Source organism: Bufo bufo, chromosome 2, assembly GCF_905171765.1.
Source record: "Bufo bufo chromosome 2, aBufBuf1.1, whole genome shotgun sequence".
In the NCBI taxonomy this organism is placed as follows: Eukaryota; Metazoa; Chordata; class Amphibia; order Anura; family Bufonidae; genus Bufo; species Bufo bufo.
The window spans coordinates 151,648,147-151,662,796 of record NC_053390.1 but is presented as its reverse complement, the minus strand read 5'-3'; the positions used below and the strand labels follow the sequence as shown (position 1 = coordinate 151,662,796).

Here is a 14,650-nt window from a genome sequence, read left to right as displayed (position 1 = left end):
TACCCAGACCCGAACTTCTTCACTGAAGTTCAGGTTTGGGATCGGTGCTGTGTAGATGTTATTATCACCACGGTGATGGACCATGTGATCTGACGTCACCACAGGTCCTTTAGCCGGCAGCTCATGATTAAAGAAGTAAGAAGAGACCGGCAGCTACACGATCAAGAGGAGAAGGTGAGTTAATTATTTTTTAACCCTCAATTGACCACCTACTAAGCATTCTGTATTAAAGAATGCTATTATTTTCCCTTATAACTATGTTATAAGGGAAAATAATACAGTGAATAGACTGTCACCTAGCAACCGTGCGTGAAAAATCGCACCACATCTGCACTTGATTGCGGATGCTTGTGATTTTCACTCAGCCCCATTCACTTCTATGGGGCCTGCGTTGCGTAAAAAACGCACAATATAGAGCATGCTGCGATTTTCACACAACGTATAAGTGATGCGTGAAAATCACCGCTCATCTGAACAGCCCCATAGAAGTGAATGGGTCCGGATTCAGTGCGGGTGCAATGCGTTCACCTCACGCATTGCACCCTCCCGGAAATCTCGCCCGTGTGAACTCAGCCCAGGACCTATTTAAACAGCTGATCGGCAGGCTGCCGGGAGTCAAACCCCCATCAATCTGATATTGATGACCTATCCTAAGGACAGGCCATCACGATCAAAGTCCTGGATAACTTTAAGGCTTCACTTCTGCGAAACAAAAGAAATATGTGAACGCCACAGACATGGAAACCTTACCTTATCATCTGTACGTTAAAGGGAACCTGTCACCTGGATTTTGGTTATAGAGCTGAGGACATGGGCTGCTAGATCGCCGCTAGCACATCCGCAATACCCAGTCCCCATAGCTCTGTGTGCTTTTATTGTGTAAAAAAAACCGATTTGATCCATATGCAAATGAACCTGATATGTGTCCTGTTTCCGGAGAGGAGTCCAGCGGAAAGGAGCCCAGCACCGCCCCGCGTCCTCCGAATCTCCTCCTTGCTGGCTGACGTCAAAGAGCTGGAGCGCCGAAATCTCGGGATGCGCGAGCTAGCGCATGCGTAGTTCGTTCCCTGTGCTGATGCCAGCACAGGGAATGAACATGATGCCGACACTGCGCATGCGCTAGCTCACGCATCGCGAGATTTCGGCGCTCCAGCTCTGTGACGTCAGCCAGCAAGGAGGAGATTCGGAGGACGCGGGGCGGTGCTGGGCTCCTTTCCGCTTGACTCATCTCCGGAAACAGGACACATATCAGGTTCATTTGCATATGGATCAAAACTGTTTTTTAACACAATAAAAGCACACAGAGCTATGGGGACTGGGTATTGCGGATGTGCTAGCGGCCATCTAGCAGCCCATGTCCCCAGCTCTATACACAAAATCCTGGTGACAGGTTCCCTTTAAATTCCTTAGAGTGCTGCACTGCCTAAATTTTGTAAATGCCAATGCTCACCAAGACAGAATATATGAAAAGGAATTCAGCACTGGACCAAGTCATCGTATGTGACCTCCCCTTCGGATCTGCTCTGTAGTGCTCTATGGCCTTGTCACTGCATTTACACTTCAAGGTGCCAATACTGTAAGCTGGCATCAGTGTAGCCATTACTTCAACATTATACAGATAACCTAACTTAAAGGGGTTAGCCATCTTTTAGATACTGATGACCTAATTATCTGATTGATGGGGGAAGGGGGGGGTGAACACCTGATCAGCAGTTTGTGGCAGGCACAGGACACAGAGCCGGAAGCCGAGAGCTCCATCCACTGTGTGGTGGCTATGCCGGGGTACTGCAGCTCAGCTTTCATTCACTTGAATAGAAGATGAAGTGCAGTAACCCAGCAGGGCCTTCTCATTCTGGCCTCATCCACTATTATCTTTCCAGCGCTAGGGGCTGCTGGAACCAATTTCATACGGATGATCCGAATTTCCGTTTGCACGGAATAGTGATTCGATATTTTTTAATGTAGAACACAAAAGTTCTAAAGCGCCAAAAATCCATGGGAGTGCTAGGCGAGGAACATAGAACACAATGTAGGGTGGATAGGCTCATTACTATCCTGTTACGTACCGTCTGGCTTGTTTGGATCACGATTAAGGACAGCATATCGCGGAAGCAAAATCCCCTCATCTTTAAGGATCCTATAAACCTCCCTCCTGTAAGCAAAAGTACACAAATGTGAAGCCAAAGTGCAAAAGGCCCAATGCGGGTAAACCATCTCCCCGAGCGTCTAGCTGCTCTACTGAAATCTGATAACCAAATGATCACTAGTTCTCTTCTTTGGCATTGCAGGAGCCCGCAGATTGTCACTTCTAATGTCTGGCTAATGACACCATAATTGAGACAGAGGTTGGTGATGTGATTAATACTACAGCAGATATTTCATATCATTCCAGGGAAGGGGGTGTAATTACAAGGCTTGTCCGGGCTTTTAATATTAATGAACCATCCTCAATATAAGATCAGCGGGGGTCCGACACCTGGCACCCCTGCTGATCAGCTGTATAAAGGGAAGGCACATGCAGTGCGCACGAGCCGTCTATTCCTGCTCGCCATAGACATGGCAGCAGCGAGCAGGAACAGAGAAGGGAGACGGTACGTGCGCACTGCATGCACCTATATAGTTGATCACCAGGGGTGCCAGGTGTCGGACCCCCGCTAATCTGATACTGGTGACCTATCCTGAGGATAGTACAAACAAACAGGTAACGGCAGCAACTCCAGCGACTTCTTTATTGGACAGACTTCACAGAAATTGTGCCATAAAAATAAGCAGCTACGATTCGGCTACTACATAGCCTGTGTCAAGCCGAATACAGAGTGACACTATCCACCCGTTTAAAGTGCACGCAGCTCCCCCCACATACTGGGAGAGCCAATACAATACAGACATGACCAATCCAGAGCAAATACTCATTAGACTAATTGCTTTCAGCTGTAGATAACTTACTTACACCTGTGCTCACCTCGCCTACCAAAACCCGGAAGTAGCCATTCGTCAAGGGACATCAGGACTCCAACATCGCGTCTGCAAAAGTGCACTGCGCATGTCATTACTCACATTCACTGGACCTGGGGAGTGGGCGCGTCCTCTATGACGATCATGTGACCACCACATGACCGCTGAGTCCCCGCCCACCTCCTCGATCCCGCTACTCCTTGGAAAGTGTTTACAAACAATATAAACAGCTGTCAGTTTCACATGTATAATCTAATGTGCCACAGCAGATCATTGCCCCTACTGTACTGTATCATTGTAAGGATGACAATAAGTGTAATCGCCTTCCATATCGCCACCAATACATATATATATATATATATATATATGTGTCTCCCATGCACTATCCCTATGTTAACTCCTAACAGCCCGAATTTCAGACTATAGAAAGCTGTAATATAGTGCCAACGTGTTCTGGGGAAAGACCAGCGCGAGAATTATACAGATATATCCTCCCTCACATAAAAGCCGCATATGGAGTCCCGATGTCCCAGCAGAGCTCCAATATCCGAACGGGTGTGCAATAAACAGTATAAAACACATAAGCCCTTGGTACAAAACAGTGTGTATAACCAATTAAAAACACCTGAAAAACAATAAGCATACACCAATACTAAATCGGATATACCACATCAGACCATATTCTGCTCACCACTGACAGAGTCTAATCAACATTATTCACATTGAACTCAATATTAAGTCCATGCGGTTGCACAGAGTTCGAGGTAAAAATCCACTATAGTTCCTTTTTTCTGAGAAAACGTTCTCTATCCCCGCCCCTCCTGAGGGTACCAACTGAATCTATCACCCTGAACCCAAGTTGGTTAACAGAGTGACCACAGTCACCAGTTTGTCCATTGCCTTCTTCCTGATCGTGCTCTTGTGTTTGTTAATTCTTTCCCCAATTTCCATCGTGGTCTCCCCAACGTAAATCAGGCTGCACGGCCATTTTATCATATAGATCACCTCTCTTGATCTACAAGACTGTAAAACTGTCTAATCCTATATCTTACCCATCCCTATAGTGGAAAAAAAGTATCGCCCTTAATGAGATTGCCACAGTTGCAGCAACCCAGACACGGGAAATTGCCAATTTTTCTAGGTGCCAAATAGCGCTGTCCTTCCCCATGTGCCTCCCCTATATCAGATTTCACCAGCTTATCACCCAAATTTGCACTCCTTTTTGTATGCCATTAATGGGGGGCTATCAAACGCACACACTGAGGGTAAACCCCTCTGCAAAACATGCCATTCCTTCCTTAAAATATTGGATATAGCACCACTATGTGCACCAAATGTGGAAACAAAATGAAAACGTTCCTTGGTTCTCGCATCTGGTGTGCTGTGAAGAGTGGTCTCTCTGTCAACCAAAATAGCACTGTCCCTTGGTCTTATGTAACAACCTGCGAGCATAACCTCTCTCCACAAATTTGTTAGTCATCTCGTCGATTCTAGCTACAAAAGTAGCATCCTCTGATACCACCCTCCTCACTCGCAACATTTGGCTCCAAGGAAGCAAATCCAACATCCGCCGTGGATGACTACTATCATATCTCAACATATTTCTGTCAGTCAGTTTCTAGTAAAGGTCAGTCTTCAACCTCCCATGTTCCACATGCACCCTGACATCCAGAAACTGTAACTTCTCCTAAAAGGTTGTCACAGTAAACTGCAGGCCAGGGATTCCATGAAACTCGTCCAATCCCTCCTTCACACCAGTCCATATGATGAAAATGTTGTCGATGTAGCGCCACCAACACAGGACACTCCCAGAGTACTCAGAGCAATAAACAAATCTGTCCCCCACCTCCGCCATAAAGATGTTGGTATAAGTCGGGGGCCACATTAGACCCCATTGCCACACCCCGTTGTTGTTGGTAGAAGGTGTTCCCAAAGAGGAAGTAATTCCTCTTCAGGACCACCTCCAGAAGGTGGAGGACAAACCGGAGCCCACTCAGGGAAAGCCCCGTGCCGGCCAGCGCAACATCAACGACACCTAAGCCAAACTCATGCTCAATCGATGTATATAAAGATATCACATCAAAACTTACCAAATAATAAAATCAGTAGGTAACCGAAGGTCACGCAATTTGGTCAAAAAATTACTTGTATCCTTTATATAGGAGGAGGCACTGATGGCATGGACACGTAGCAATCTGTCTAGAAAGACAGCAATCGTGCTGAAAACCGATCCCCTGCCAGACACAATTGGTCTGCCAGGGGGATCCTCTAGACTCTTATGAATCTTAGGTAGGACATAAAGCAGCAGGGTGATGGGGTGCTGCACTCTAAGATAATTGCTCAGATCATCATTGATGAGACCTTGATGAAAAGCCTCATCTATGATCTCATTCAATGTATTTAGAATTTCCCATTTGGGATCACCACTCAATGCACGTGTCCATCACCACTACTGCTCCCCTCTTCTCCGCAGACTGGATTGCGATATCCTTATTACATTCCAATTGCATTAATGCTTCCCTTTCTCGATGCAACAGGTTATTCTTCTTATTCCTCACCCCCTGTTCTCTCAATGTGTGGATTTTTCTCGAGACAATCTCAATATAGGATTCTATAACATGGTTATTTTGTGGTGGTACAAAAGGTACTTTTTTTCTTCAGCTCAAATTTTTATAATGCCAATTCAACCATATCTTTATTATCAATATTACCCCCATTTTCAACTGTGGAAAAAAAATAGACCCAGGAGAAGAAAAGGAAGAAGGTGCGATTATGGGCAATTCGGATTTACCACCTGCGATTCTGACTCTACTGATGAATCTGGGAAGTCCGTTTTTTTTAGGACAATCACAAAATATAAGAGAAGGAAATGTTGACGGGGCGGCAGAAGGATCCCGCCACCACCTATTTTCCCCGGTCACAACAAGGAGGCTCAGGGCAAAGCGACCAGAGGAAATAAAACAATTGGTTGTGAATATTTCCTCGGTAGAACTGGACAATGTACAAATTGATGTATTAAGTCGTGGATTGTCCTTTTGTCCCACTACTGAGAGCTATTGGTTTGGGATTGAATTGGATTTACATAGGTTTTTTTTGACGTTTGAGATTGAAAGTTTTTTTTCCCACAGTTGAAGATGGGGTTAATATTGATAATAAAGATATGGTTGAATTGGCATTATCTAAATTTGAGCTGAAGAAAAAAAAGTACCTTTGTACCACCACCAAATAACCATCTTATAGAATCCAATATTGAGATTGTGTCGAGAAAAATACACGCATTGAGAGAACAGGGGGTGAGGAATAGGAAGAATAAGCATCGAGAAAGGGAAGCATTAAAGCAATTGGAATGTAATAAGGATATCACAATCAAGTCTGCGGAGAAGGGTGGGAGCAGTGGTGGTGGTGGACACGTGCACACTTCACAGCACACCGGACGCCAGAACCAAGGAACGTGTTCATTTGGTGCACATAGTGGCGCTATATCCAATGTTTTAAGGAAGGAATGGCATGTTTTGCAGAGGGGTCAGTGGTGATCACATGATCGTCATAGAGGACGCGCCCATTCCCCAGGTCCTGCGCGGCAGTGAATGTGAGTAATGACATGCGCAGTGCACTTTTGCAGACGCGATGTTGGAGTCCTGATGTCCCCTTGACGAATGGCTACTTCCGGGTTTTGGTAGGGCGAGGTGAGCACAGGTGGTAAGTAAGTTATCCACAGCTGAAAGCAATTAGTCTAATGAGTATTTGCTCTGGATTGGTCATGTTGTATTGTATCGGCTCTCCCAGTATGTGGGGGGAGCTGCGTGCACTTTAAAAACGGTGGATAGTGTCACTCTGTATTCGGCTTGACACAGGCTATGTAGTAGCCAAAACGTAGCTGCTTATTTTTATGGCACACTTTCTGTGAAGTCTGTCCAATAAAGAAGTCGCTGGAGATGCTGCCGTTACCAGTTTGTACTATTCGGTGGGCTGCTGAGGATCTGCGGCCGTGGTTTTGCTGATGGTCCGTGGGTGCTGCTCTACATCTACTATTCCCACTATCCTGAGGATAGGTCATCAATATTAAAAGCCCGGAGAACCCCTTTAATGTTTGTAGTGCGAGATCTCAGGTTTCGCTTGGATCACAAGCACCGACACCAAGGGCCGCAAGCACAGGCATTTTTGTATTTGTTTAAGAGAAAATACTATAAAACAAATATCTTCTGATATGTGATAGATAAGTCAGAAGAGGACACTGGTAAAGTCTGATCTTTGGCCACCACTAAAAGACCATTTAAATCCCTCTGGTACTGCTCAAAGAGAGGGAAGTGAAGAAAAACCCAGACATTGATCTGAATGGCTAGCTGTCGGATTTCCAGTGCAGTACCCTCCTGGTAGTCTGATCTTCTCATGTGCATTTACAAGTTATTAGAAGATTACTTTGATTTGATTTCTCACTTGAATAAAGTGTTTCCTAGAAAGAGTATTATATATCTCCACAATCCCAATTCTCACCCATGGATACTGGACATGGCTATAAAATGTTACAGAATCCTCACCTGTCTTGTATCTGATATTGCAAATTCAAGTCATTGATAACAAATGGATTCCGGAGCTTTGCATAAGCAACTGATGTATCCAGTGGAAATCCTAAAAAAAAAAAAAAAAAAGGGTTAAAAACTTCATTAATATGTACACAGAAGACCTTATAAACAGGGAAATAGACGCAGAGCTAAAAGTATGTGGATAAGGTGCCACGCTCATCGATTTAAAGGCTGCTAAAAACAATCCACTGGAGAACTGACATTCTCTTAGTATGGCACCATCTGGTATTTAAGGCCACCTGCACACGGGTGAACGCACGTAAGATCCACACAAATTTCCATGTGGATTTATGTGCGTATCTGCAGCATATCCGCACCAAAATCTGCAATGTCTCCATTAAGAATACTATCTTTGTACTTTGTAAGCCAACATGAAGGTCTAATCCCAGGGACATTGAGGTTAATTCCAATATCAGGGTGATTTGAACTATTTTAAGGACATATATATTCAGCTTGATTGCCATTATATTGATATAAGTATTCATAAGGATATACGTACCCAGCGTGATCATTGGTCCGTGTATACTTTTGAATATATAGTTTGAATAATATTTTTAATAATATTTGATATCCAGTTCTATACAGGGAAGATCCAATATCATTGGCAACTGGTTCGCTAACAGCTTGATGGTCATCTTATGTACTCACAGGGATATATGTACCTAGCTTGATCTTTGGAAGCATCCTTTTGCATCAAAATTGTCACAATTCGTCATAGAATTCTGTTGCAACATAAGCCAGCCAATAGTTAGTATAGTTAGACTATCTGTCTGTGGTCAGCCTGATCCACTGTGAAAAATCTGGCGCAGGTCTATAAATCTGCCCCACTGTACCTCATCTGCTTATGTGCTGTCGTACAAGAAAGCTGTAGCTAAAACATGTTACAACGCCATCTTCTCACCCTCTTATACTGATGCAGAGTCAAATCTGCCAAGAGGGTAATAGGGAGGGCGGACTGCAACATGCGCAATCCTTGTTTCCTCTAACAAGTTGGGCAGTCCAGGCTGAGCCACATACGAAAACTTGCTAGCGGACTTGGTGAGAAAAAATAAATAAAAATAATCTGTATCCGCCAATAACAGGTGGCCCTCAAAACATTCAGAATAAACTTAAGGGGTTGTCCAACCCTTTAAAAGGTGATGGCCTGTTCTCAGAAGTGGCCATCACTACTTGATAGGTGGGGTCTGACATCCTGCACCGCCGCCAGTTAGCTGTTCTGCAGTAGCTCCCGGCGCTGGTACTACACAGCTCCATCCATTGGTAGTGGACGCAGCTGGTGACCATTCACTTCAATGGAAGCAGCGCTGCAGTAACCGCCTCTGGGAGGTGCAAACTTCCTTTTATATTCAGGTAATTTAATTCAGCACCAACTGTGTTCCTTGTAGTATATAAAAAGTGTATTGCAGCCTCTTCTAGTAAAACAAGGAGGCTGTCAGAAGAAAAATTGATTTTTGTACTTTCAGTAAAATCCTTTTCTCGTTGGATGCATTGGGGGACACAGCACCATGGTATATGCCCAGCTGCCACTAGGAGGCTGACACTAGAAAGGAAAAGTGTTGGCTCCACCCAGATGGACTATGCCCTCTACACAGACACTAAACTAACCAGTTGGTACTAAAGCAGTAGGAGCACCAAAATCCAGAGCGAAAAGTGAAGCAAACATGTCCTAAACCAGAAAAAGGACCAATATCGAAGAGTCCCGGGAAACCGAACGAAGAAAAAAACAACGAGGGTGGGATCGGTGTCCCCCAATGTATCCAATGAGAAAAAAGATTTTACGTTAAGTACAAAAATCCATTTTTCTCATGAATGACATTGGGGGAGACAGCACCATCAGGAGGCGGCCAAGGAATGGATGTGGTAAAACCTGGAGAATGTGTGAACTGAGGCCCAGGTGGTGGCCTTGCAGACCTATAGGCCAGAGGCCAGATGCCGGGACCGCCCTAGTGGAAGTGAGCGGTCAACCGGAAAGGGGGATCACTCAGGCTGATGTCAGCTTTAAGTATATAAGGCAAGCTGGACAAATTTTGATAAAGTGATCTGTTATAGTGCTATCAGTTTTGAAACTTAAGATGGATAAACGCAAATATGTTAACGATCCAGACAATTTCTGCTACATATGTGGCAAATACAGTAGTTATGATCAGCGCAAGAATCTGACAAAGAGTGCGTCTTGCAGCTTGGGATGCATTTGTGCTAGTAGTACAGAACTTGGGAACAGACGAGCTGCAAAGTATGCTGAATTAGTAGACAACATGCTTACAGCATATGAACAACTTGGCTGCCGAATGTCATTGAAAGTGCATTTCTTACATTCCCATCTTGAATTTTTCCCACCCAATTTGGGACACGTAAGTGACGAACATGGAGAACGGTTCCATAAAGATATTTCTACAATGGAGAACAGGTATCAAGGCCGCTGGAATCCCAACATGATGGGGGACTACTGCTGGTTTTTGCAACGGGAAACAGTTTTTTTGACAGAGACTTGTTCCACCGGGCAAGAATTGAAAGCTGAAAGGACCGGGTGTGGAATTGGGCATAAGGAATTGCCTTGACCATGCCCAGGAAATCCATCCTCTGGCTGGGAACAGGGGGACGACGCCTTTACCAGAAGATCGTCCAGGTAAGGCCTATTGCACACGGACGTTTTTTTTTCCCGTTTACTGGACGTTGTTTGCGGTCCGTATACGGTCGGTATACGGAACCATTCATTTCAATGGGTCCGCAAAAAAAACGGAATGTACTCCGTATGCATTCCGTTTCCGTATTTCCGTTCTAACATAGAACATGTCCTATTATTGCCCGCAAATCACAGTCCGTGGCTCCATTCAAGTCAATGGGTCCGCAAAAAAACGGAACACATACGGAAATGCAGCCGTATGTCTTCCGTTTCCGTTTCGTTTTTTGCTGAACCATCTATTGAAAATGTTATGCCCAGCCCAATTTTATCTATGTGATTACTGTATACTGTATATGCCATACGGAAAAACGGAACGGAAAAACGGAACAGAAACGGAAACACAACGGAAACAAAAAACGGAACAACGGATCCATGAAAAACGGACCGCAAAACACTGAAAAAGCCATACGGTCGTGTGCAATAGGCCTAAGGCATTACTGCCACTCCCCTGGTACAGAGAAGTGCGACGAAGGGAGCCAACAGCTTTGTAAAGACCCTCGGGGCAGACGCCAGGCTGAAGGGCAATGCCACTAATTGAAAATGCAGAGAACCTACCGTGAAGCGAAGGTACCTCTAATGAGACTATGGGGACATGCAGATAAGCATTCCGGATGTCGATGGACGTCAGAAACTCGCCCACCTTGAGGGAAGCAATCACCGACCTGAGGGACTCCATGCAAAAAAGTGACAGACATGGACAAAATAGTTGAGAGCCTTCAGATTCAAAATGGGGTGAAGAGAACCGTCCTTCTTGGGAAGAGGTTCGAGTAAAACCCCTGAAAACGATCCGAGGTAGGGACAGGAACAATCACTCCATGCGCATGAAGGGAATGAATGGCCTGAAAAAAAGCGGCCGCCCTGGAGGGGGACCTGGGTGCCGACGATTGGAAGAACCAACCTGTTGGAAGGGCGGAGAACTCTATTTTGTATCCGGAGGAAACTACCTCCAGGACCCAGGCGTCATCTTTGCTTGTGCTCCAGTGATCCTGAAAGGAGAGCAAACGACCTCCCACTCGAGGGGGTGACTCAAGGGGGGGAAACCATCATGCAGATGATGGCTTTGCAGACTAGGGTTTGGAAGGCTTGGGGGGGGGGGGGGGTGCCAGGAGTGCTTGGCCTTGAGGGAAGGACGAACAGTCTTTTTGTCCTGACGGGAGGAGGAATCCCAAAAGAAGCAAAAACGCTGTGATCGCGATGCAGACCTAGACGCCGGTGGCAGGGACGGTGCTGGGGCAGGAGAGAACTTTTCCCACCCTTGGCCTCAGAAATAAGCTCCTCCAAATGCTTCTCAAAAAGCCTACCACCAGGGAAGGGGAGTGATATGAGCACCTTTTTGGAGGCATCATCCGCCACTGAGGCACGAAGCCAGACCGTACGGTGGATGGCCACAGATTTAGCGGCCGCCCCCTGCTAGTGCGGCAGGCCGATTCCAGGAAAACATCACAAAGATACCGGGATACCTGGAGAAGATGAGAGGCAAGGAGATGGAGCTCCACCTGAGTAGAATCCAGGGGCAAGGACCAAACAAGCTGTTTGGCTCAGACCACACAGGCTTTTGCCACCCCTGGTGTCTTCTTGCACGTGGAGAGTGTCCCTAACTGCCCTTATGAGATCATGCATGGCCTCAGACAGGGCTGTGCTCTGCTCCGATCCGTAATCTGAGTCAGAGGTAGCCCTCGAGGCGGCGGAAGGTGCTGCAGGGGAGGATTCGTCGCCAGCCTCAGACCTGTCCTGGGAGTGACCCGAAGAGGAGCGGGACATAGTTGTGACAACCTGAGGTCGTTTGTGGGACCTGGTGTCTGAACATAAGCGTGCCCCGTCCGCGGAGGGGTCCCTGGGAGGGGCAGAGGCGGCCGCAAGTTGGGCAGGCAAGCGGTCCAGCGACTTGACCCTGGATTGGGAGAGTCGGGCAAGGTTCCCTATGGCTTGGGACAGGGAAGAGGCCCATTCAGGAGGGACCGACACAGAACGGGTGGTCACGGCATCCTGAGATGGCATGGGGAGAAGACACTGCGCACAAACAGGGTCAGGCTGACCGCATGGCAACTTTTTATTGCAACAGGTGCACGTAAAATACGCGAGGCCCCCGAGGGGGGCCTGGGAATGGGAGTCTTCTCTGGAAGAGGACATGAGGGCTGAGTGGGAGCCTGAAAAAACTGAAAAGCAGCCAGCCAGAGGCTGTCCTACCGGACCCCAGGTGCTGTGTCCCCAAAGAGGTGCTGCAGCAGCCACAGAAGAGTGCAGGAAGGCTGCAAGAGAGATCCACGAGTACTGGCAAGATGTAGGCCCAGAAGAAGCAGCTAAGTGCAAACTCAGCCCAGGGGCAAAAGCCCGCGCTTGACTGGGATAGGAGGAGACCCCTCCCAAGAGCAGAGAGGAACGAGGAGGGGCGGGAGAGGATGTGGCCTAAGCGAGGAAAAAGCTGGGGCCTCGATTAATGAAGCGGCCAGAAAAGGTGTGCCGTCGGCGGGTAGGAACTGCAGGAAACCGGGGGCCCTCCGGAAAAGAAAAAATAGGTACAGGTGTATGTGTAGTGTGTGTAGTGTGTGTGTGTTCCTGAGGAGTTAGCGACACCCAGGAAGGGGAAAACTGGGACCCGAGGACAGGCCAGAGAAGATGCGGCCTAGTCCTGGCAGAAGCCGGGGACTAAAGTAGAAGGGAAGGTCGGGGAGAGGTATGGGTGGCCAGGGAGGAGAAAGGAACCCAAGAGAGGGAAGAAAAAGGCCCCCCCACAAGTGTGGGGAAAATTTATCCCCCCTCTGGAAAACTCCCCAGGCCCCCCCGAATAAAGTGAATCCCACCCCCTGGCCAAAAGAGGGGAACTAACCTAGGAGACCCTATGGGGCAGGGACGCAGGGGAAGTACTTATCGTCCAACGTCTTCAGGCGCCGCAGGGTCACCTTTTCGGCAAACTCGCACTTACGTGGGATTGCCGGCATGCCACTGCTGATGCAGTAATGGGGGGGCTGGGTGACCAATGACGTACAATAGTACGCGCCTGCAGTGGGCGATACTAAAGCCCCATTTTACAGCAGGCAGAGGCCTATGGAAGAAAAAAAAAAGCAGCAAGACCTGCAAAGAAAAACAGAGCAGGTCATGTCTGCCTCCTACGGACACTAAACTAAAACTGGTTAGTTTAGTGTCTGTGCGAAGGGTATAGCCCATCTGGGTGGAGCCACTCCAAGAACGAGAGAGGGAAAGGACACTAACACTTTCTCAAATCCCTCACGCTAGGATCAGTTTACATCTTCAATGATAAATTAGAAAGCGATATAAACTCATGGCTGGTTCAGAAAGTCACACGGCAGAGTACAGTCCTTCCTTGGATCTTTTATGTTAGGCTCCCATTCAAACGTCCGCAATTCCGTTCCGCATTTTGCGGAACAGAATTGCGGACCCATTAATTTCTATGGGGCCGCACGATGTGCTGCCCGGATCCGGAATTGCGGACCCGCACTTCCATTCCTGAAAAATATAGAACATGTCCTATTCTTGTCCGCAATTGCGGACAAGATTAGGCATTTTCTATTAAGTGCCGGCGATGTGCGGTCTGCAAAATGTGGAACGCACATTGCCGGTGTCAGTGTTTTGCGGATTCTCAAAACACTTACGGACGTGTGAATGGATCCTTAAAGGGTGACTCCTATCTCAGTCATTCATGTCTGAAATAGGAGCTACCTTAGCAAGCATCGGCTAGGGAAAACTGGAAATGGCCGAGCTGGCGGTGCTCCGCTGTTTCTGTAACTCCCATAGAAGAGAATAGGAGCTAAACAGTGCAGGACAGCGATCTTGGGAGCGGTTTCCATAGCAAGTGTTCACCGCTATGAAAGGTATGGAAACAGCAGAGCACGGCCCACTTGGACGTTTCCGCTACTCCAGACACCCCCATCGCTGGCTTGTAGGAGACTTATTCCACTCTCAGCCATGACAGCCTGAGGTGGAAATAAAGGCTCATTCAGGCGGCCGTATGAATGAGTCAGCATACGTTCCGCAATTTTTACGGGGCTTCAAAAGATGCGGACAGCACACCGTGTGCTGTCCTCAGCCGTGGTTCTATCCCGTAGCTCTGCAATCGCGGATAAGCATTTTCTATTATGGTTGCGGCCATGTGTGGTCCGCAAATCGCGGTATGCACATGGCCGGTATCCGCAAAACACTACGGTCGTATGAATGCGCCCTAACCATGTAATTTAACACTTGCAAAGAGGCATGTGGATAATGTTTCCCATAAATCTTAATGAAAACTGCAGGAGAATTGTGCCGATTGCTATAACTGATGCTGTAGATGGAAGAAAGTTATTCTGACCAGAGGCTGAATCTGAGTCACTGTGCGCAATAGGTTTGCATCGGGTATCAAAAGATCAATACCTTTTTCGATACCCTGTTTGGTTTGATACTCTATTGCGCAGCTTAATAGCAGTTCAGATTA

General features: G+C 47.0%; 1 protein-coding gene across 12 annotated transcripts in view; it reads right to left on the bottom strand.

Annotated features, from left to right (window-relative positions):
* Positions 1-14,650, bottom strand: part of PPIP5K2 (diphosphoinositol pentakisphosphate kinase 2) — a 160,743-nt gene that overhangs the window by 122,427 nt on the left and 23,666 nt on the right. For all 12 annotated transcript variants that reach the window (XM_040421590.1, XM_040421591.1, XM_040421593.1 and 9 more), the window contains exons 4-5: positions 7,494-7,584; positions 2,067-2,152 (exon numbers count right to left, since the gene is read on the bottom strand). In XM_040421590.1, coding sequence (XP_040277524.1) covers positions 2,067-2,152; positions 7,494-7,584 — 177 coding nt within the window. The remainder of the gene's footprint in view (positions 1-2,066; positions 2,153-7,493; positions 7,585-14,650) is intronic.